Here is a 23392-nt window from a genome sequence, read left to right as displayed (position 1 = left end):
CTCTTTCGTTGTTGCTGTTATTAAGACAGAAGGACATGATTATATTGAACGTGAAATGTGTGGCATCAGGAAAATATTTGTTTCCCGACTTTCCGATTCTTGCATGTGTTTTCCCTATCACTTATATTTTCCCTCTTCTAGGTCACCCAAAAGTTAGGTTGGAAATTATTGGCATTTCCTTGAGGGATGTACCTTCTGAGAATTTCTCCTTTTCGTTTTCCCTCTTGTGGTTTCTAAAACGCACCATCAGAAGACCTGTCACAAGCTGACGAGAGTTTCCCACTGGACCTTCCCTTGTCTCCTTTCCCTATTCAGCACACACTGTATGAGGCTGTCCATGTGCAGAGTCTTGGGAACACAAAAGGACACGTCGCCAGTCATCAAGACCTTGCCCTCTATAGATGAAGGCAGATACGTTAGTTAACAATTACAATACAGTAGGACAAACACAGTGTTGTAGGTCATCAGGGGATGCCTGAGACCAAGGCCAGGGGCACTGCCCTCAGCTTGGCAGGGAGCCCGGCAAGGCACAACTCCCAGAAAAGGTGACATTTAAGCAGATCATTGGGGGAGGGGATGTGTGCATTTATTTATATCATTAACTGTTATTATTCCTATTTTTTCATTTTTATTTACTTTTGGAATAGCAGTTCATTCACATGTTTGACAATTCAGTAAGTATGAAAAGGTTATAAAAGTGCCCTCCAATAGAAATGTGACGTGATTGAAATCTTCCTAGTAGCCACATTTAAAAAAATTAAAACAAAACAAGTAAAATTAGTTTTAATACTATATTTTATTTAATCCAGATATATATAGTTATCGTTTCAATATCTAATCAGCATAAAAACTATTAATGAGATCCTTTATTTTTTTTGTACCAGGCTTAGAATGGGTACAAAGTGTATTTCGCATATAACAACACATCGCAATTTGGAACAGCCACATTGCAAGTGCTCGATAGCCACATGTGACTAAGTGACTATATAGTAAGCAGTTTCCCTCCCGTCTCTGCCCTGAAGCTGCTGACTTCCCTTCCCTGGAGGCAGCCATGTTTTGCTAGTCTCTGGCATGTTCTTCCACAGATGGTGGATAGGTATACCAGCAATTGTAAACATACATGTGCAAATAATAGAACAGTAGTCACATTGCTGTGCATCCTACCTTTTCTCGCTAAGGAATAGATCTTGGAAATGTTTCACATCACTCCAAAGGAAGCACGTTCATGTTTTTCCTGTTTTGTTTATTTCTTTTCCTGCTGTAGAATATCCCGTCTTATGGATGTCACAAATTACTCTTTTAGTCTTCATTGGTGAACATTTAGGTGGCTTCCAATATTTGGTGCTTATAAACAACTCGAGCTGAATTTTCAAAGAGGCAGAGAGTGATGGAGCTAACCCACAGAGGATGGGGGAATGACATTCTAGAGAAAAGAACTAACATGAATGCACAGAGCACAAGGACACATGGCATTTGAGGATAATGTCTTGTGTGTGGAGATGTCTGCAGGGTAGAGTGTGTGTGAACAGATGAGAGGGGAAGGAAGCTAGAAGGGCAAGAAGAGACTAGATTGCAAAGTGTCATAATAAGGAGTTTGGACTTTGAGCCATCAAAAGATTGTAAGAAGCAGGGAAGAATAAATAAATTATTGGATTAATGCATAAAGGCGAGAGGAGGAACAAATAATCTATACTGATGGAGTCTGATTGATAGATATGTAGAAGGCATGAGGGAAACAGAAAATCAGCGTTTAGAGTCCTACAGTAATAATTCTTGCAGGAAAGAGCTGCTGCTGAATACTTAAAATAGTGGGCAAAACTCTGAGAAACGGGATATTTGCCTAGCTTCAAAGTATCTCCCCCAAAGTATGTGTTAATTATCATGATGGTTTTAACATCTGTCCAAATGTGCTTTGATACCCCCCCCTCCACTCCAGGAAGTGGAGCTTAATTCCTCTGGACTCACTGACTCACTTCTAACGAATAGGGTATAGAAAAGGAAAAATAATAACTTCACAATGAGCAAACCTGGACGACACCACCTTCACCAAGTAATGAAGGTTAATAACATCACCATAATGTCATGTTCATATAGTTTACCCCTGACGACGTGATGGGAAGGGTACTTTACCTCTGCAGCATTCTTCCCCCAAACCCGTCACCTCAGTCTCATCGTGAGAAAACATCAGGTAAAACCAGATTGAGGGACATTCCGCAAAATGCCTGACCGGGACTCTTTGAAAGTGTCTTTGAAAACGCTCTTTGAAAACAAAGGGTGAGCAAACTGTCACTGAACAGAGGAGACACGCTGACTAGATGCAGTGTGGGATCCTGGGTTGGGTCCTGGAACAGAAAAGGGACTTTCAGAGGATACTGAGAAAAAATTAACATTAAGTCCTTATTTTAGATAGTACCAGACCAGTGTTAATGTTCTGGTTTGCATGAATGTACCATAGCTGCTTAAGATGTTAACATCAGAAGGAGCTGGGTGAAGATATACCGTGACACTCCGTGCTGTCTTGCCCCTGCCCCATAAATACAAAATTATTTCAAAATAAAAAGGGGGAAAAAAAAGAGAATTAGAGGAGTGACATGATTAGATTCATTGGGAAGATGAACCCCAATGGTTGCGGTGGAAAAGAAGGCTGGAAGGGGAAAGACCAGCGTGAGACCTTGCCAGGTTGTGCTACAAAAAGTCAGGAAGAGATGATGGAGGCCCAGATGGGAACAGCGACAGCAGGAGTCCGAGGCCTTGGGCAAGCTGGAGAGATCTATCGGAGAAAACTCAGTCAGACCAGGTGATGGTTTAGATAAGCAAGTGAGGGAGTAGCGGGCTCAAGATGACACCCAGTTTTCTGGGAGTTAGATGGGTAATGATGTCATCCACTGACGTCATCAATGGAGAAAACAGGAAGAACAGGTGTCAGGAAACCAGTAGTTTGGTTTTAGTGCTGCTGAGTTTGGAGTGCATTTGAGAGATCCAAGTATCCACGGGGCAACGGGATCTACGGGCTGGCGGGTCAGGAGGAAGAGCTGGCCGTAGACTGATGTGGAGAGTCACTGGCACGTAAAGAGTGGTTGAGGCCAGTGAAAGAATGACATGACCCAAGGAGAGGGGATAGAGAAGAGAGGGCATGAGCACAACCATTGAGGGGGTAGGCCCAGGATGGGGCAAGGGGACTGGAGCGTGTCCAGAGAGGTGGTGACAGCATAGCGTAGGCACTCACGGCTAGGTCCTAGGAGCCCAGAAGACTGGCTCTGCCCACCCACCCATTCTGTGACATGGAGCAAGCTATTTAATCTAATAAGGCTGTTGTCAGGAGCATGTGGCACACTATATGTAAAGTTCCCAGAATAGAGCTGGGACTCTTGGTGTTAGAGGAATGCTGGCTAATTGGAGGCAAAGGAAAACGAGAGTGGTGGTCTGGGAGCTAAGGGAAGAGGGTGGTTCAGAAAGGAGGGCCTGTATTTCATACCCCTTAAGATAGCTATTATCAGAACAGTGGAAAATAATGAGCATTGGAAAGGATGCAGAGAAATTGGAACCGTCATGCATTGCTGCGGGGAATAGAACATGATGCAGCCACTGTGGGAAACAGTTTGGTCTTCCTGAAAAAGTCAGACGTGGAATTACCGTATGATACAGCACTTCTCCTCCTTGGTATGTGCCCCAAAGAACTGAGGGCAGGGACTCAAACAGATACTTGTACGCTCATGTTCAGAGCAGCATTCTTCACAGGAGCCAAAAGGTGGAAACAAGCCACGCACCTGCCAGCAAAGGAACAGATAAACAAAATGTGGCATATGCATATAATGGAATATTATTCAGCCTAAAATAAACGAAGTACTGATACACGCTACAGCATGATGAACCTTGAAAAGGTTACACAAAGGGGAATGAGGCAGACACAAGAGCACAAATATTGTATGATTGCAGTTTGATGAGGAACCTAGAGTAGGCAAATTCAGAGAGATGAGAAGGTCGAATAGAGATTACCAGGGGTGGGGCACCTGGGTGGCTCAGTCGGGTGGGCATCCGACTCTTGGTTTTGGCTCAGGTCACGGTCTCACAGTTTTGTGGGTTCGAGCCCCACATCGGGCTCCACACTGTCAGCTTGGATTCTCTGTCTCCCTCTCTCTCTGCCTCTACCCCACTAGCGCTGTCTCTGTCTCAAAATAAATACATACACTTTAAAAGAGAGAGAGAGGCGGGGGGGGATTACGAGGGGTTGGGGGAAGGAGAATTGGGGAGTTATTGCCTCTGCCTGAGATGATGAAACAGTCCTGGAAATGGGTGGTGGTGATGGTTGCACAACATTGTGAGCGTACTTTAAAAAGAACTTTTTTTAATGTTTATTTTTGAGAGAGAGAGAGAGAGAGACAGAGCATCAACAGGGGAGGAGCAGAGCGAGAGGGAGACACAGAATCCAAAGCAGGGTCCAGGCTGTGAGCTGTCAGCACAGAGCCCGATGCGGGGCTTGAACCCACAAACCGTGAGATCATGACCTGAGCCCAAGTTGGACACTTAACCGACTGAGCCACCCAGGAGCCCCATGGGAGCATACTTTAATGCCACTGAATTGTACTCTAAAAAATGGTTAAAATGGTAAAATTTTATGTTGTGTATATTTGACCATCATATTCAGAAATCGAGGACATGGTTCATGCTGCAGAGAAGTCAAATAAGATAAGCCCTATGAAATTAGCCTCTGCATTTTATGACACAGGGGCCATTGGAGACAATTCCAGAGCCCTTGTAGTGGAGCAGAGGTCAAAAGCCAGATTACAGTGGGTTGAAGGACGATTGGGAAGTTGTCTGTACCAGGGGCTGGCAAACTACAGCCAAATCTGGCCTCCTGCCTGTTTCAGTAAAGTGTTTCTGGAACACAGCCCCGCCCTTTAGTGTATATTTTGTATATGGCTGCTTGTGTTCTGGGACCGCAGGGTTGAATAGCTGCCACAGAAATCACATGGTTTGCAAAGCCAAAAATATTTACTATCGAACGCTTTACAGAAAGTTTCCCAAACCCTGGACTGGACAAGACCCCCTGGTCTTTCAAGAGCTTTGGCTTCCTTGGACAACGCCTGCATTTCTGATGAGGTTGTTGAGCAGACGACAGCGCCCCTTCGGTCAGCAGCAAAAAAACACACCCGAGGCTGAACAATAATAATAATAATGAGTGAGAAGGAGGAAGAAGAGGAGGAGGGAGAAGAGAAGAAATTCCATCCTTCCTTTGTCTAACTGGAGATACTATCTCCAACATACTCTCTGTTTCTTCTAGCCTTGGAAAAAGGGATTCTAAGTCCCTTCACCCAACCCCCCAAAAAACTCCCCACTAGTAATTTGTCACGTGACTAGTGATAGATAATAAACGTTCCGAGGTGATTACAAACTACAGTTGGTTTGAAGTTCCCTAATGAATGCAAGAAAATGTCCACAACCTGAGTTAATTTCCTTTCTGGGACTGAATGTCGATATTTATTTCAGATCAAAGAGAAAGCTGATGTCTTCAGCCCTTACTGTGCATCAGGAGCTGTGCCAAGTTTGGGGCCTAGTTGATCTCATGGGTTGTCATCAAAACCATCAGGTGGCCTTTCCCCATTTCACAGGTGGGGCGGCTGGGGCTCACTGGACTCAAATACCCTCCCACAGACCCCCCAGGGAGTTAGTGGTAGACCTGGGGTTTGAACTGACATCTCCCTGGTTCCAGGGCCCAGGCTGTTCCACTGCATCAGAATGCTAAGCAGAATCTAATACTTGGTGGGTTCTCAACCTATTTTAAACAACGAGCCGTTAGTTCATAATAACAGGCCACTTCGGGTGCGTCACAAGGAGACCGTAGGCTTTTGCAAGACCCACTGCCCAGCCTGCTCCCATGCTCCCTCTGTCCCCAAGCCCCACGTTGACGGTCAAGCTGATGCTTGCTACCCAGAGGTATTTCTCGAAAACCATCACGATTTTCCGTGCTCTCTGCCAGTGCCGTCTAGCACCTGGGCTTCATTATTCCCACCTTACCATTTATTTTTACACAGTCTGTAAGAATTCCTCAAGCTCTTGGTTGGGCACAGTGCCCCAGGGAGATCGCAAGAGGGGGACAGAGTGGCTTCTTCAGTTCCCATCCGATCGTGCCCCTATGGTCAGTGCACGAACGCACAGCACCCTTATGACGTGTTTCCCCTTCGAGGCTGCCCTCGATAACACAGCCAGCCTTGGACTGCCTGGATTCCTGCAGCCTTCAAATCAGAACCAAAAGGGAATTCCAAGGTCATCTACCCAACCCTTGATCATACCGGCAGGAAAACCAACTGAGGCCCAGAATGGGTTGACAGTGTACCCAGGCAGACAGCTTGTCGGTCGGCAGCGGACCCCGGACCGGGAAGGCTTCAGGTCTCCCAGCTCACGGCTATAGAGCTCCCTGCCGCCTGATGAAGCAGGGGTCTTCCCCCTGCATGCGGAGTGCTTACCTTGGGGCCCTTTTCATGAATGAGACCAGATGCAGAGCTCCACATTGATCATTTCTGTCCCTCCCCTTTCTGCTTTCTGTTAAAGGCAGCCCCCCAGCTCCCAGCTGGCTCCTGTCCCCTCCCCCAGCCGGGAGAAGTTATTACATGAAGAGATCAGCTTACCAGTTTTCTTCAGAGCAGAGGCTGAGCTCGGAGCTCCGGGTAGTACAGTGAGGGAGAGCGGAGGGAACCAGCGCAGTGCCTAGCGGAACTCCAGGGCTGGAATCCCGAGACACAAGTGCATCTGCTAGCTGTTAGCACTTGGCAGACGGAGTTCTCCTCTAGGGTGGTTCTAACTTTGGGTAATAATGTTTGTCAGCTACCTGATATTAACACTGCTCCACGTTCAAACAGCAGTGTTAGCAAGACCTGGGGGAGAGGTAAGCCAAATAAAATATCTTGTCAGAAGTTGTATTTTTGTCAGCACGGTATTTCCTTTTCTATCTACCAAGAGGGAAGAGGGGCTGGGTTTTTACGGGGTGCAAAGAGGAATGCTTTATATTGCTTTTTTAGGCTTGCTCTGCCTTTTCTTCCAGAAAGACTTCTTTTCTTCTTGGAGAATCCCATCATTTCTAAAATCTCATTCTGAGGTTGTCTGTACAGTTGCCCCACTGGGGAGTTGGCATGGCCTTGGTGACAGATGCCTGCAGCGTGCACGTTTCTCCTCCTGCCGTTGTAGGAAAAAAAAAAAAAAATGTGCGTGTCAGATTCCGATAGGGACTGTTACCTTTTGAGAATTTTCCTCCAGTGTTGCAGAAAGGATACGCATGCTAGAAATATTGCTTTTCTTGACTGCTTTTGCATCACATTTTCCTCCCTTTCTGCCTGGATGTGCTTGAAAAAAAATCTGTGTTTAACTTTATGTCATAGGTTTGAAGAGGAATAGCGATACATGACAGGGCTAGGACTATGCCCAGATCTACTACGGCAGGAAGGCGTGTTTAAGGCCCAGCAGGATGATTTATTCTTACGGGTTTAGCTCCTGTGTGTGCTGAATACATCTTTGAACATCATAGATGCTCTGGGAGCCAGGTCTTGATGCGGGCAAAGAGACTGGAGGGGGACCGTGTAGCCTGGAGAGGGAAGCACTTAGGTGTATCTACCCTCACCTGCAAACAAGCCTGCAACGAATGTGCTCGTCCGCTCCTTTTGCTCTTTCCTCTGACGAAAGGTCTCCAAGCCCGATCAGTGCCCGAGTAATGAATGAAAAGACAGCCTCTTTCCCGAACTCCTCTTCCTCTTTGAAAGGCCAAGTGAAAAGTCCATCTCCTAAAAAGGCCAGGGGCCACATCGCAGCTTTGCCTTTTGTTGGCATTGTCAGGACAGAGCGGGCTCTGAAAGCTTAATGTGATTACTTTCCCTTCTCTGCAGTGGAAGCAAGAATGCTCCCAAAGCCAGGCTTCGGGTAGAGCCGTGGCTCTATCAGCAGCAGGCTCTCCGGTCGGTTCAAAACAGACATGTGGCTCAGAGGTGTGCAGCAACGGGTCATTTGTTTCAGGCTTTTAGCCTATTAGTTACCCGTGTCCTCTGCTCTGCAGATATTTTCTGGGCCTGTGCGGGGGTCGGGGTCTTGAATGGGAGCTGGAGGGACTGAATGGGTTTGTGATGCTGGAAAGCTGAGAGCAGACCATTGCCCTCTAGTTGTGGCTGGAGTTTGCGACTTCCCTGTTGGTTTTTTACTGTGTGGAGTAAATGACAAATGGGCCGGCCTAACTCAGCCTGGAGCACTTCAGCATGTGTGAGGAGAGCTCATATGGAAAATATTTCTATCACCACTGCATGCGCATATGGTATGGGGAGCCCCCCCATGCAGAGCGAATCGCAGCGCTCCAGCAGCCCCTCAGTGGCGTACCAATTACTCTTATTAACAGCAAGGCTAAGGGCAGGCTTCAGTTACCTGCACACAGCTGGCTCCTGGGGAAGGCCACTCTGGAATGTGCGTGCCTCAAGCCCGGTGTCACACGCGGAGAGGCGAGCGGCCCTGTTTCTCTTTGCAGTCAGCAAGGCAGATGAAAAATGAAAGGGGATTACACTGGCTCCCCCAAATCTTGATGCCGTTCAGACAACACTCAGCACTCGGGAGAGGAAGGCAGAAGTTCTGTCTTTCGAGTTAAGGTCTACGCGCTTAGTAGCCAGAAAACCCAATCAGAGGTGACGCGGTGCCACTCTCCGGCTCCTTTGTTCTGTTCCGCTTTGCTAAATAAAGACCCTCATGTGCCTCTTCCTCTTCCCTTGTTGTCCCTCTTCTGAGTGTGTGTGCACCTACACCCGTGCGCACACCGGTGCAGAGCCTCGGCGACATCACTGCTGTGCTCCTAGGAAATGGTACAATTAGGATTCCTTTCCCCTCGTTGGAATTGAAATGACGAGGAAGGAACATGAATATGCCGGTAGCTCCCCCTCCCTCCCTAAAAAGAATGTAGTTTATACAGAGCTTTGAAGAATGTGGCATTTATTTATAAGAGCCTCCTTTTTTTATAGGCCTGTTGCTTACAAAACTCACCCATAAACATGTGGCGTCGTCCCCAAGTCACCAAGATTTTCTTTTTCGCTGCCAGCTGGTTTCCTTGCAGGTTTTAATTATCTTCCCTGTGGATGTTCATAAAAACGCATGAGGAAAAGGAAAAAAGGGGGAAGAAAGCATTGTGCTCCCGGTGTTGTTTAGCTGGTGTGGCTCAGCGTGGGGCTGGAGGCCGCACAGCGGACTCTGGGTAGCAGCTCAGGGTCGGTTTCCCAGATAAGCAGGGGCTGGCAGGTGATGGGAGGAGGGGGCCTTATGCCAAGCAAGCCTTATCTGGGGTCCTGTCGCTGACACTGTCGGCACCGGTAACTGTGAGCCAAGGACAAACAACCTGGTCTGGGGTTGGTGCATGGGTTTGAGAACGAACACGGGGAAGGCCTGTTCCTTCCTTGATTTTCCGGTGGCAGGAGCATTTAGGTTCTTAGGACCTTGTAAAAACATTGAGGTCACTAGAATGCCGTTGGTCTTGTCAGAATTAGGAGAGTGGCCGCGTTCACTTGTAGAGATTGCACGCATTCCCTAAAGAATGTAAAGGGCCACGAAGTCAAGCTGGACTTTTGGGGCTTTTGTCCGTGTGCGAAACATGCCGGGATCCAGTTTCTTTGCAGGACGCAGCAGAATGGTGTGTGCGGGTGGGAGTGTGCCTTGTCTTTCCTGAATTTGGACTTAACCTCCTCAGATGAGACCAGTGAGATACTGTTGTATGTGAGGAGGGGGAAGGAAAGGCACCTTAGAAACTGACACAGTTCTAGAAGTGGGTCAAAAATGTTTTTTGTTTTTTTTTTTAAATTTTGATGAAGCAATTTGGCAAAACCTATCAAAATTAAAAATTAAAATTAAATACAGTGGGGACAGGGTTTCTCTTTGTAGCAATGAAAATATTTTGGAATTAGATAGTGGGGAGGGGTGCACAATCTTGTGACTGTACTAAAAAAAACCACTGAATTATACCTTTTAAAAAAGCAAATGTTGGGGCGCCTGGGTGGCGCAGTCGGTTAAGCGTCCGACTTCAGCCAGGTCACGATCTCGCGGTCCGTGAGTTCGAGCCCCGCGTCAGGCTCTGGGCTGATGGCTCGGAGCCTGGAGCCTGTTTCCGATTCTGTGTCTCCCTCTCTCTCTGCCCCTCCCCCGTTCATGCTCTGTCTCTCTCTGTCCCAAAAATAAATAAAAAATGTTGAAAAAAATAAAAATAAAAAATAAAAAAGCAAATGTTATGCTTTATGAATAATTTCTGTTGTGGTGTATGTAAGTGTTGAACCACCGTATTGCACACTTATGGTTACACTGCATGTTAACGAACCAGAATTTAAATTAAAACTCTAAAGTCGATTTTTTACATTAAAAATAAACGATAAATAGCCCTTTGACCCAGCTTTTCCATTTCTAATACTTCACCATGTAAATCCACTCTAAGTGTGCAGAATGCTCTCTGAACCACTTTTCATTATCCGTCTGTTGCAAAAACCTAAATGTCCCTCAATAAGAGACACAAGGCAGGTGATCAAAGAGAATGATGCAGTTCTTTTTTTTTTTTAATTTTTTTTTTAACGTTTATTTATTTTTGAGACAGAGAGAGACAAAGCATGAACGGGGGGAGGGCCAGAGAGAGGGAGACACAGAATCTGAAGCACGCTCCAGGCTCTGAGCCATCAGCACAGAGCCTGACGCGGGGCTTGAACTCACGAACCGCGAGATCATGACCTGAGCCGAAGTCGGACGCTTAACCGCGCCCCGAGAATGATGCAGTTCTATATGTACTGATAGAAAATGACCGCCAGGATGTCTTGTCAGGTAAGAGGAGCAAGTTGCAGAGCAACATGTATGAGATGCTACTCTTTGTGTAAAAGGCGTTAACATACTTGTTCATCCCCCCTCTGGAGGGATATACAGCAAAGGAGAGGAAAGGGGGTGGCTGGGGGTGGAGGCAGGTGAGAGACTTCCACTGCCCTGTACACCTGTGTACCTTTTGAACTGTGTACGATAGACCTGTCTTAGCCAGTAAACAATGATAACAAAATATACGCTATAATAAAAAAAATACTTCGTACTGCGTATAACACATGATGTAATAGATAACACCACCGGTGAAGCTCATAGCACACAGTGCATGTGAATTAATAGCCATAGCTCTAGAGTGCCATGTGGCAAAGTGATTCCTTAAGGGCTAGAATGATATATTCTTTGGGTGGTTCATTCATTCATTTAACCTTAGAGCCTCTGTGGTTTTTTTTATTTTTACAATGAGAATAATAATAGTAGCTCCTTTAAGGGGTGGTTGGAAGGGCTAAATGTGATAGGATGTGCAGAGCTCCTACTTACAGTGTTGGGCACATAGTCAATAGCACTGATTGGCTGTCACCACAGTTACTGTCCAGGTGCTGCCAGGATATGCCACCTGGATGCCGAGGAAAGAAGGAAAAGATAAGGTCTTTGATGAGCTTACACTTTTAAAAGGGCCCAGAGTGCAAACAGTTGATGATCATGCAGTATGAAATTCTGTTTAATTGCAAGAGCAGAGGCAAAGGGGTAAGGAAGCAATGCAACCTGCCTAACAAAGGGAAGAGAAACTCTGCAATGTCGTGTTTGTACTGAGGCTTGGAGGGCTGTGTCTTGGGGGGCCTTCAAGACAATCCCCAAGTTGAGTGATTAACGGCGATTCAGCGACTCAGCGTGTGGTTGCACTTACAGCTATGATCCACTCTAGGGCAGGGATAAAGAGCAAACTCCATGGGTAAAGTCTGGAGGAAACCAGGCAACATTCCAAGGGTCCTATCCCAGTGGAGTCGCACAGAACACACTTGATTCCCCTCACAGTGAGTTGTGACAATACATGTGAAATATTGTCAATTAGGTATGCTTATTAGAGACCCAGCACTTACGGTTTTTGGGGGGACTGGCCACATAAGCACCCTTTGCCTGCCGTGTACCAACAGTCCAGATTGCTAGACAGGATGTTCAGCATAAACCCTTATTATTAGTACAGTATATGCACAGTTAGCCACTTTTACCAGTTCTGGGAGTGGTGGGAACCCTCCCCAAATCCATTTCCAAACATCAGTCCGTGACCAACCTCATAAGCAGATCTTTTTAAAGGAGAGCACTCAGGTCTGCTATGTTAACTCTTTTCTGCACAGATGAGTAGGCATTTTTTTTTTTTTTTTTGAGAGATAGAGACAGAGTGTGAGCTGGGGACGGGCAGAGAGGCTGGGAGACACAGAATCCGAAGCAAGATCCAGGCTCTGACCTGTCAGCACAGGGCCAGATGCAGGGCTTGAACCCACGGACACAAGATCATGACCTGAGCCAAAGTCAGATGCTCAATCGACTGAGCCACCCAGGCGCCCCATGAGTAGGCATTTTAAGTGGAAAAAGAGGGAGGGAGGACATTCCAGGAAGAAGGAAAGCATCTACAGAGCCCCAGAAATAAGAAAGAGCATGACATATTCTGGAAACAAAGCTTTGTTCAGATTACAGAAGCATATACTGTGAGGAAATGTGGTGGGAGAAGGTTTATCAGTTACCTGGATCCCTAGGGTTGGAGTTTCCTGTGTGCTTTTGAAAGTTCCAGAAATGACATATCTTCAGTCTTTGTTGTTTTTTTGTTTTCGTTTTTGTTTTGAGAGAGAGAGAGAGAGAGCAGGAGCGAGAAAGGGGCAGAGAGAAAAGGAGAGAAAGAATCGTAAGCAGGATCTGCACCCAGTGCAGAGCCCTACACAGGACTTGATCTCATGACCATGAGATCATGACCTGAGTGGAAATCAAGGGTCAGACACTTAACCAGCCACCCAGGCACCCCTACGTATCTACAGTCTTAATAAGAATCTTATCTTTAAAGACATGTCATTTAGATTACACTGTGGGACATTTTCATGTTCGTGGATTATTGAAATTACTTTTTAAGGATTAAAATAATTTAAATAATGAATGTAGAGTTGCTTTGTTTCAATTTTAGAGAGAGAGAGCATGTGAGTGAGAGAGAGGGTCAGAGGAAGAGAGAGGGAGACAATCCCAAGCAGGCTCCATGCTGTCAGCGCAGAGCCCAGCGCAGGGCTCAATCTTACAAACTGTGAGATCGTGACCTGAGCTGAGACTCAGAATCAGACACTCAACCTACTGAGCCACCCAGGCAGCCCTGTAGAGTTGCTTTGTAAGCAGTGATAGCCTTTATAAAAAGCTAGCCATTATTATTAGTCCCTGGAGGGTTATTTGTGGCAAATAGAAATGAAGTATCAGTGTAATGCCCATAATTACTGATTCTTTGTGCACAGTTCTCAGTGCCTCAACCTTTCTCCAGCTTTCTGATATCTAAAGTGAAAAACCAACCGTGTGGAACTAACTTGGCAATGAAACACCTGAGTTTGAGCCTTGGGTCTACCGTGTCCAGCCGTATGACTTTCAACATTTTGAATTTTCTTTTAAATTAGGAAAGCTATTGTTATAAAAACAAATTCAAGAAATGCGAAGCATAAGTTAAAGGTTCCTCTTTACCGTCACTCCCTTCCCAATCCTTCCTTTCTCCCCAGATGAAACCATTGTTAACAGTTTGGCATTTGTTCTTCCGGACCCATTCCTACACACTTATAAGCATAAGGGTGTGTATTATGTGTCTCTGTGTGTGTTTGTATATGCCTACATATGTATGTGTGAATGTGCCTATAACTTGCAAATAATGGCAATTCTGCTGCTGCTTTTCTGATACCTGGTACCTCTTATCTCTACTTCTTGTCTTCATTCAATTGCTAGGCCTTCCAGTATACAGTGTTAAATCAGAGCAATGAAAGTGAACATTCTCGTCTTTCACACTTAAATGGGAAAGCTAATATTTCATCACTAAGTGTGAGGCCTGCCAGACGTTGTAGGTGGATCAGTTTTATCCAGGGACAGCTTCCCTTCTAAGTTTTTATCAGGAATGTTGCTGAGTTTGGTTAAACGTTGTTTACCTTCATGAAGTGCTGATGTGGTATTCTCCTTTAATCTACTTAAAAAGTGAACTATATTAATACATTTCTTAATGTTGGAGTCTCTTTACATTCTTGGAACTATCTATCTTAATCGTGGTGATCTATTCATTAAATTCACTAGTGGATTTGATTTGTGAATATTTTATTTTGAATTTTGGGCTTTTTTTTTTTTAATGAGTGCTCCTGTTCATGGCTCTCTTTTATTGTGCTAGACAAGGATTTTGCTAGTTTTGTGAAAGAAATTCAAAAGTTTCTTGTCTTTTAGCATGCTTTGAAACAGTTTGAAAAGCAGAAGAATCAGCGTCTTCTTGAAGGTTTGTTGAACTCCATCATAAGGCCAGCCCTTGTGGGGAGAGGTGGTCTTTGAGTACCTATTTTAGTTTCCTTTTTATTTCTAAAAAAAGTGTAATATTTAATATATATAGGAAAATACATGTAACATACAAGTGAGTTATGAAGCAAAATAATAAAACAAATACCTCTGAGCTTACCACCCAACTAAGGAAGTAAAACATTCTCAATGCTAGTGCCCCAGTCCATTCTCTTCTTTTCTCTCAGAGAAAATATGGTTGTCATTTTCTTGCCTTGAATATATATATTGTATATATATTATATATATATATATTTAATTTTATAATATATATGCAATATTTATATACATGTAATTTTATCATACACATATGTATCTCTAATGAATATATTGTTTGATTTTGTTTGGTTTTGAGTTATATAAACATAGTATCTTGTTTTCCTTTATTCAACACAAGGATTATAGTTCATTCATTTTCACTGCTACATAGTATTCTCTATGATAAACTATCTTTTCTTCTGTTGATAGATATTTGGGTTCTTTCTTGGTTGGTTTGTTTTCTGTTATAAATGATGCTGCTAGGAGCAATTCAAAACATCTGTTCACAACAAACTGAGGGTTGATGGGGGGGTGGGGCGGGAGGGTGGGTAATGGGTATGGAGGAGGGCACCTTTTGGGATGAGCACTGGGTGTTGTATGGAAACCAATTTGACAATAAATTTCATATATTGAAAAAGAAAAAACATCTGTTCACATATATGTGCAAGGATTCCTTTAGGGTGTATACTTTGGAGTTGAATTAGTAGGTCAGACAGTATGTGTTTAATTCCACAAGATAATATCAAATTGATATATAACGTGGTTGTATATGGTTTCACTTCTGCTAGCCCTGTTTAAGTGTTCTCAGTTATCTACCTCCTTGTCAATATTTGGCATCATCAGACAGATTAATTTTTGTTGGTACATTAGGTATAACATGTTATTAGTGTATGTTGGTTGACATTTCTCTGATGAACAACTATTGCTGTAGTGTGATATTTACATGGATACAAACCATTCATGTTTCTTCTCCTATGAGTTGCCTGTTCATGTCTGTTTCCTGATTTTAATGTGGTTCTTCTCTTTTTCACTACTGATTTAGTTCTTTATATATTTTGATTATGCATCCTTTGCTTATTATTCCATGTAATGTTTTCTAGTTTGTGCCTTGAATTTAAAATTTCGTACTATCTATTGATAAACAGAAGTCCTCAGTTTTAGCGTGCTTGAATTTAACAGTTATCGTATATTAACACTTTCTGTGTCTTACATAAGAAATTATTGGTTCCGAGGTTATAAGGATATTATTCTATATTCTTTTATAAAATTATTAAAGTTTTGCCTTTATGTCTTTGATACACTTAGAACTGAATTTTTTCCATAGGAATAATGTGTGAATGATGTGAATATTGGGGGTAATTTTATTTCTTCCTCATACTGGTAATCAATTGTTGTAGAGCCCTTTATTGAAATCTCTCTACTTATTCTTTGGGAGTGTGTTAGGTATTTTTAGACGTTTGCTCTTCTTTGTGAAATTTGAACTTACCAATTTCCCTTGAAAAATCCTTTAGAAATTTTTATCAGAATTGTATTGAACCTATAAATCAATTTGAAATCACTAACATTCCAATGTTGAGCCATTCTATCCATGGGCATACTATAAGCTTTACATTAGTTTAGATTTTCTTTAAAGTTTTTCAATAAAATTTTACAATTTTCTACATAAAGGTCTTGTACATCTTTAATTTTAGATGTATTCCTAGCTATCTTGTTATCATTTGGTATTGTAAGTTTTGTTTATATTTTTAAATTAATTTTTTGTTTTGCTAATGCTTAGAATCACAATTGATATTATACCCAAGCAACTTGCTAAACTCATTTATTAATATAAATCAGTTGCCTATGGGAACTTTTATAATTTCTAAGTACATAATTATATATCATCTGTGAATAATGACCATTTTGAGTTTTTCTTTTTTCCAATTCTTGTACCTTTTTTAATTTTTAAATTTTGTTTTAATATTTATTTATTTTGAGAGAGAGAGAGAGTACATGTGAGCAGGGGAAGGGCAGAGAGAGAAACAGAGAGAGAAAGAGAATCTCAAACGGGCTCCATGGTGTCAGCACAGAGCCTGATGCAGGGCTCAAACTCACAAACCATGAAATCATGACCTGAGCCAAGATCAAGAGTCAGAAGCTAAACCAACTGAACCACGCGGGCACCCAATGCATTTTTTTTTAATGCTTTTTTTTCAAAGAGAGACAGAGTGTGAGCAGGGGAGGGGCAGAGAGAGAGGGAGACACAGAATCTGAAGCAGGCTCTAGGCTCTGAGCTGTCAGCATAGAGCCTGACACAGGGCTCAAACCCAGGAATGGTGGGATCATGACCTGCCCCGAAGTCAGACACTTAACCAACTGAGCCACCCAGGCACCCCACCTATGGTCTTTTTTTTTTTAATTTCTTATTTCTCTGGTGGGGACCTCCAGTAAAATGTTTAATAGAGGTAATGCTATTTTGTTATTGATTTAAAGGGAATTCTTTTAATACTTTGCCATTAAAAATGAAGCTAGCTAAAAAAAATAAAGTTAGCTGCAAGTGTTTGGTTGTGTACTTTATCATGTTGACAAATCCTCTTCTATTCATGGTCTGCCAAGAGATTTATTTCTTAATCATAATCAGGTATTGAGTTTTTTTTAACATTTATTTTTGAGAGACAGAGCATGAGAGGGGGAAGGGCAGAGAGAGGGGGACACAGAATCTAAAGCAGGCTCCAGGTTCTGAGCTGTCAGCACAGAGCCTGATGTGGGGCTCGAACCCACAAACCGTAAGATCATGACCTGAGCCAAAGTCAGACCCTCAACCAACTGAGCCACCCAGGCACCCCCAGGTATTGAGTTTTATATAATGCATGGTCTCTCTCTGTTGAGAGGAACATATGGCTTTCCTTCTATACTCTGTCAGTATGATAAATTTCACAGATTATATAATGTTAAACCATCCTTGCATTCCAGAGATGGATCCAACTTGGTTATGATATATTTCTATTTTTTTTAATGTTTATTTATTTGTTTTTAAGAGAGAGAGAGTGCAAGCAGGGGAGGGGCAGAAAGAGAAGGAGAGACAGAGAATCCCAAATAGGCTCCATGCTGCCCATGCAGAGCTTGATGTGGGGCTTGAACTCATGAACCGTGAGATCATGACCTGAGCCAAAATAAAAAGTCAGACTCTTAACCAACTGAGCCACCCAGACATCCCAATATATTTCTATTTTTATTAAATTAATTCTACATGTGACTGTTTTGTTTAGAGGACTTTTTAAAAATCAATATTCAAGAGTAGCCTGTCTTATTATTATTTGGCTTTAAGTAGTTTTAAACATTGTCCTTATGATATTTTCTCTGGCCCATGCTTTATTTAGTTATATTTTCAGATGTATGGCCCAAGTTCATTTCTAATCTGGTCACATCACAATTAGAGGATATGGTATCTGTGAGATTGACTTTTAGAAATTTGTCCCAACTTATGCTGTTGCCTAGTATATGGACAGTCTTTGTCAACATTCCAAGTGAGCAGAACAAAAAAATGTTCATTCCCGATAACTGGGTACAGGGACTTTTATCTGTTGAATCAAGGTTGTGGATGGAGTTGTTCAAGTCTGTTGTATCTTTACCTAACATTTGCCTGCTTCATCTGTCAGTAGTTGAGACAGACATGTTGAATCTCCCACCAGCTGCTCTCTTGGCCTCTGGGGGAGATGGGGTGGGACCCACCTTACTGTTCTGTAGGCAGTCCTGTCCTTGACATGAATGACCATTCTGACTTTATAGCACCTCCTCCTGCTCATTGTACCTGTGGTTTCTGAGTTTAGAATTCTTCTAACTCTGCGGTAGTGTGTTTTGGTGATTTCTTCTGCTGTGGTCTCTTGCCAGCATAAACTTTCTAATATCCAAAAATTCCTCAAAAAATTAACCTGCTGATTGTATGCTTGCTTGTTTTATAGTTGTTGTTACAACACATGAATCTTTTCTGCCATTTGAATGGCATTTTGGAAAGGAAAGAAAAAAACAAATGCCTCTGCTCAGCCTGTCATCTTTACCCTTTGTGAGATACATTTTTATCTTTTCTTCTTTTCTTCCTTTTTTCTCCCAACATATGTCTATTGGGAAAATAATCTTTCTAGACTTCTATATCCTCATCTGTAAAATGGGGATGGCAATAATACTTATCTCGATGGCATATAAGGAATATTAATAAGATCATGTCAATGCGAGTGCTTTGTAGAACTGTAAAGATTTGTACCAATGCAGAGGGTGACCTTAGCACCTTCCTTTAACTTTCCTTTCCTCTTGTGTAGCTAATGTTATTAAGCAGCTCAGCTACATTAGAGAAGAGTGATTAATTGTGGCTGGCATATGATGAGAGGCTCAAACAAAATTTTATTTGATGCTTTTTGAGAAAATTTGCTTGCTAGAAATTACTGCCTTAATAGAAAGTCACAAAATAAATGGAAAAATCTATTTAGACTCAAAACTAATGCTAGAGTGGGTGTCTTTTTTTCTTCCCTCTTTTCTTGTACTGTGTTGTTGGCATGCATACTTAATTAGGCATTTCTCCTTTAAAAACATTTTTTTACTTAAAAAAAACCATATTTCCTGATTCAGCATATTCATAAATTTATTTACTTTAGCTTACAAAGTTCATATGAACTGACAGAAAGAATGCTAAAATTTCAACCCAGGCGTATTTAAGGGACAGAATGAGTAACTGATGTAAGAGACCAAGTGCTTTATATTAGAATGTACTCAAATCTGCCTATCTACAATTGTTATTTCTTTATTTCCACTTTGCACCAAGGCAAAGTAAGTAACTCAGAATTAAATTCGGCAACTGTATACTGAGTGCTGTTTTGTGCATAAGGTTTGTGCTAAGTGCTGTGGTATTCATAAGGAGGCGAGACCCCCCCCAAATCTGTCCTCTAAAGGTGGGTACCAACAAGTATGTTAAAGCTGAGGTACAAATTCTTCTAATAAACGTATCATGGCCTATCGTGAGAATTAGGAACAGCCTTATTTAAGACGGGATTGAAAAATGTTTAGGAGTTCCCTAAAAAGATAGTGGATGAAGTCATCTCAAGTCTCAGAAACAGTATGAATAAAGAAAGGTGTTTCAGTTGGGAAAGATAAGGGCATATTTAGGTCATGGTAAATACTGGTGGTTTTGTTTTTTTGGTTTTTTGGCTAGAACATCAAGTGCGTGTAGCGGAAAATAATGCAGCTTGAGGATATATTGTGCACAGTACAGTTTCAGCCGTAGAAAAAGGCTTTCTTTGTAGCCGGTATATCAATTTTTATAAATGTGCCATGGAAGCTTGTAAAGATATACTTACATTTTTATTATAGATGTCTATAATCTGTGTGCATTCTTCCATGTAATTGTTTCATTCCTTCCTTCTGTGTGGGTATGTTCTTATATTTCTTAGGTTCTATTAGGAGTCACTAACACTAAATGATTTATTAAATATGTTTCAACTTTAAAATTCTCTGGATCTAGGAGTGACCATGAAAAGATAAGTGCGTATCGCAAACCCCTGCCTGAACAGGGTTCACGTCTTTGGCAGAGTGTGAGAAGACCCCCGGGCTTTGAGGCACACAAGCCTGAGCTTGAATCTCCAGTCCTGCCTATTCTCACGTGGGCAGGCTGAGGGACTTACTTCCCTAAGCATCATTGTGTCATCTTTAAAATGGTGAGGACTATGTGAACATCATACAGTTTTAGCAAAGATCGAGGAGGTAATCTCCAAAAAGCGTTCTGGGCACAGGGGATGCTCAGTGCCCGGCAGCTGTCCTTGTAAAAACATCCGATCTCTAAAGCCTAGTGGAGGAGGGTTCTTCGGTCAGGCCAGAGGAATTGCGGAAAGCCATGAGGAGGTAGTCCTCACAGGCAAGCAGAATATAAAGTGAAAGGGGGAATGAGAGGGAACGAATATGGAGCTGGGGAGAGTGGAGTGTGCATGAAAACAGACAGAGTAGCAGGAGGTTTAGAGTCAGGGTTCCAAAATGTGGCCCCAATGCTTTAACCAAATCTTAAGGAGTCAGGGGCTCTGAGTGCAAGAGAAAGGAGAAGAAAAGATCTAGGATGCTTTAAAATGGGAAGATGGGGATGGGCGGTGGCAAAAGGAGAGAGAGCAAACGCAGAATACCTAAGGCCGGAACAGGTTGGCCACACCTCCCCAGCTGGTGAAGGAGGGCTAGGAGGTCCCTGTGGTTTTCTCAGCAGAAGGGTGGATCTGGAGCTCAAAAAAAAAAAACACGCTTTCTTCCCGAGAGCCAGAAAGTGGTGTTAAATACCAAATTCCAGTCTCTTGAATCATTATTTGGGAAGGAACCTTAGAGATAATGTAGTCCAACCCACTAATTTCACATAGGAGGAAAATGAATCTTTTAGAGGTTATGCGGCTGGCTCAAGACCACACAGTTGCTCAACCCAGAGCTGGAGGGCAAATGGTCTAGAAGCAACATAAGCATGATGGGCCTAGTTGTAGCATCTGAGAGCCTGGGCGAGTGAAAGCTTGGGGGTAACTTGAAAGAGCGGTTGTGGCTTTCAGCAGTTAAACCAGACATGTTAAATGTGTTCAAAGCTATTTGTAAGAGACCTCAGCTGTATACAGTTTGTTCCCCAAGTATGCTGACCCCATAGGGATGGATGGTTGGATTTGTACCTCAACCATCTGAGTCTGTTGGAAGGTTGGTGGGGAGTTAGGGGAAAGGGGAGGATCCCAGGCCTCTACTGCATTCATCAACACTCTATTTACAGAGAGCCTGCCGTATAAATATATTATATTTATATATATATATATTATATATATATATATATAAATATAAAATAAAAAATAAATATGAAATAAAAAACCACCGTTCTAAGTGGTTGGCATGGATCAGTGAGCGAGCCAACCGGACGAAGATCCTGACCTCACGTTCTAGCATTCTTGCCCCTGGAATTGTAGCAGTAAAGCAGTAACTGGATGTGGTGCTGTGACCATTTCATCACACCTCCCCCGACCCCATTTCAATCCCACCTCTTCCAGGATGCCCTTGCACACTATCTGGTCCCGGAGCCCCACCTGCTTTGGCACATTCTGTAACATTAAGCCTCGGATCTGGTTTGATCTCAGTTGCTGTCTTCCGAGTTTCCCCCATGAACATCTGGTCTCCCGGTAAGCCAAGGCTGGGAAACCATTCCTGCATCCTGCTTGGTCCTGTGGAGCACAGCACTGAACACCAGGTACACGTATGTGGCACACATTCATTGAGCCTTCATGTCAGACTGGAGTAGAAAAGCTGTGTCGTGACTGATGAGGGCACCCTTCAGAGATAGGAGGTGCAGCAGAGTCTTGCCGGGGGCCCCACTAGCAAAACCACTCCAGGAATCTTCCCCCGGAGCGTCAGGTAGTGAAGACCCAGCGAGTACCCCAGAGGCGGCTCCTTTGGAACCATATTTTCTAAAAGCTCTGGAAAACCCATTCAAAGGGAATTGAAATCCCAAATGCCACTGAAAACATCTAAGAACTATGAGTAAGCACTTGGGATTGTTGGATGAAGGGAGCCTTCTAATCATGAAGCATTTTGATGATTAACAGAATTCTAAGCCAAGGCTTAAAGCCGGATACACACCATAATGGTTAAGCCAAATAACGCTTAATTATTTTGGCTTTCATTCCTGAGAAAGAAAGCACACTGAAGTAGAAAGACAGTACATTTTTTTTTAAGTCCACGCATTTTTATTGGGTTAACATAGGTACTTACATGGCCTCTGGTTTCCATGTTTTATAGTGTATCTGTCAGTAACCTAAACAGAGATGGCTTTGTCCAGCCTCAAAAAGAGTATCCTTGCTATCCAGCATTCCTTCTTCCTAGTTAATGCTCCCGTCTCCTTTAAATGTATCCTGTTGGTGCCTAAACTCTTCATCCTATGTGACAAATGTGTACTGAAGCCATGCGCCAGTCCCCGGAGATGTAGTCTGACTTGCACGTCTAGCCGGCAGGTAAAAATGACAGATGTCCATTATATGTACATCACAGATGTGCCCACATCATATGGCCCAGATCACACAGTCCTAAGAGCAGAACCAGGCCTCGGACCCCTTCTGTCTGATTCCAAAGCCCATACTAGACTAGTTTGCTCGCACACGCCAGTGAAAATAATCTACCCCCATGCATCCCACTGCTCAATTATAGGATGCAGACAATTAGAACCTAGCAAAGTATATAATAAGGCGCTAATTACACGGAGTACAGAAAGCCCATCAGTTGAAATGACTTAGAGAAGTAAGAGACATTAACAGGCCAGAACTTCACAAGAACAGAGAGCTGGAGCTGAGCCCTGAAGGATTCGTTGGAAGTGACGGGAGAGACCTTCTGTCTCTGGTGTCTGCTGCAGGGACTCCACTGTAACTTTAATTGCAAACCAACGTTGAATTTGAGGACAGAATAGGCAGATTTTCCTGGGCCTTAAAGGAACCTCTGAGACCACAGGACATAAATTATAGAGAATGGTAACAAGAAGAAAAACATTACCCTGTAATTTATTGACAAGGGAAGAAAAGCAAAGGAGTCATTAAGGTTTAGATGCTCTAAGCCGGCCTCTGAGGTGCTCAGGACACAAGCGTCATGATGACAGACGGAAGTAACTCTGTGGCCACACAAAGAACTCCGTTCTGTGCTTTCCCAGGGGGTCCTAGAATTAAAACAGACCGAAGACATGAATAGGCTACTCAAGTGCATCTGGCCCAGTGCCCCTCGAGGTTGGTTATGGGAAATCTGAGGTCCGGGGAGAGGAATAGCTCGATAAAGCCACAGCTAGCACTTAAAAGTCACAGGGAAACCGTTTCATTTAGTTTTCTGTTAGAATTTTCTTTGCTGAAATTCAACAGTGAGTTTAAGGACCCTTCAGGCATTGTCATTCTATAACAGTGCGTGGTTTGAATGTTGGGTGTGTTTTCTCTTTATGGGATTTAGTCAAACAAAAACGCACACTGGTTTTGAAATAGCTCTGAGTAAT

General features: G+C 43.1%; 1 protein-coding gene and 1 long non-coding RNA gene across 6 annotated transcripts in view; one reads left to right on the top strand and one right to left on the bottom strand.

The window, feature by feature from the left end:
• The window catches only part of THSD4 (thrombospondin type 1 domain containing 4), a 566849-nt gene that overhangs the window by 365575 nt on the left and 177882 nt on the right, over positions 1-23392 (top strand). The window contains exon 1 of one of the 4 annotated variants that reach the window (XM_019441606.2): positions 6771-6883. The exons of the other annotated variants lie outside the window; for them this stretch is intronic. Coding sequence (XP_019297151.1) covers positions 6812-6883 — 72 coding nt within the window. The 5' untranslated portion in view covers positions 6771-6811. Of the gene's footprint in view, positions 1-6770; positions 6884-23392 lie in introns of those variants that run through there. 4 annotated transcript variants of the gene reach the window in all.
• Positions 748-9196, bottom strand: LOC109262743 (uncharacterized). 2 transcript variants are annotated; one of them, XR_008417025.1, is made up of 5 exons: positions 9007-9196; positions 8401-8818; positions 6627-7170; positions 3634-3767; positions 748-2342 (listed from the first exon to the last, which is right to left on the bottom strand). It is a non-coding gene; the product is annotated as an uncharacterized LOC109262743 (long non-coding RNA). The 2 variants fall into 2 exon arrangements; XR_002077894.2 differs by having other exon boundaries at positions 748-3767.

This window comes from Panthera pardus, unplaced genomic scaffold, assembly GCF_024362965.1.
Source record: "Panthera pardus isolate Hobbes unplaced genomic scaffold, ASM2436296v1 HiC_scaffold_24, whole genome shotgun sequence".
In the NCBI taxonomy this organism is placed as follows: Eukaryota; Metazoa; Chordata; class Mammalia; order Carnivora; family Felidae; genus Panthera; species Panthera pardus.
This window is presented reverse-complemented; position numbering and strand designations above follow the sequence as displayed.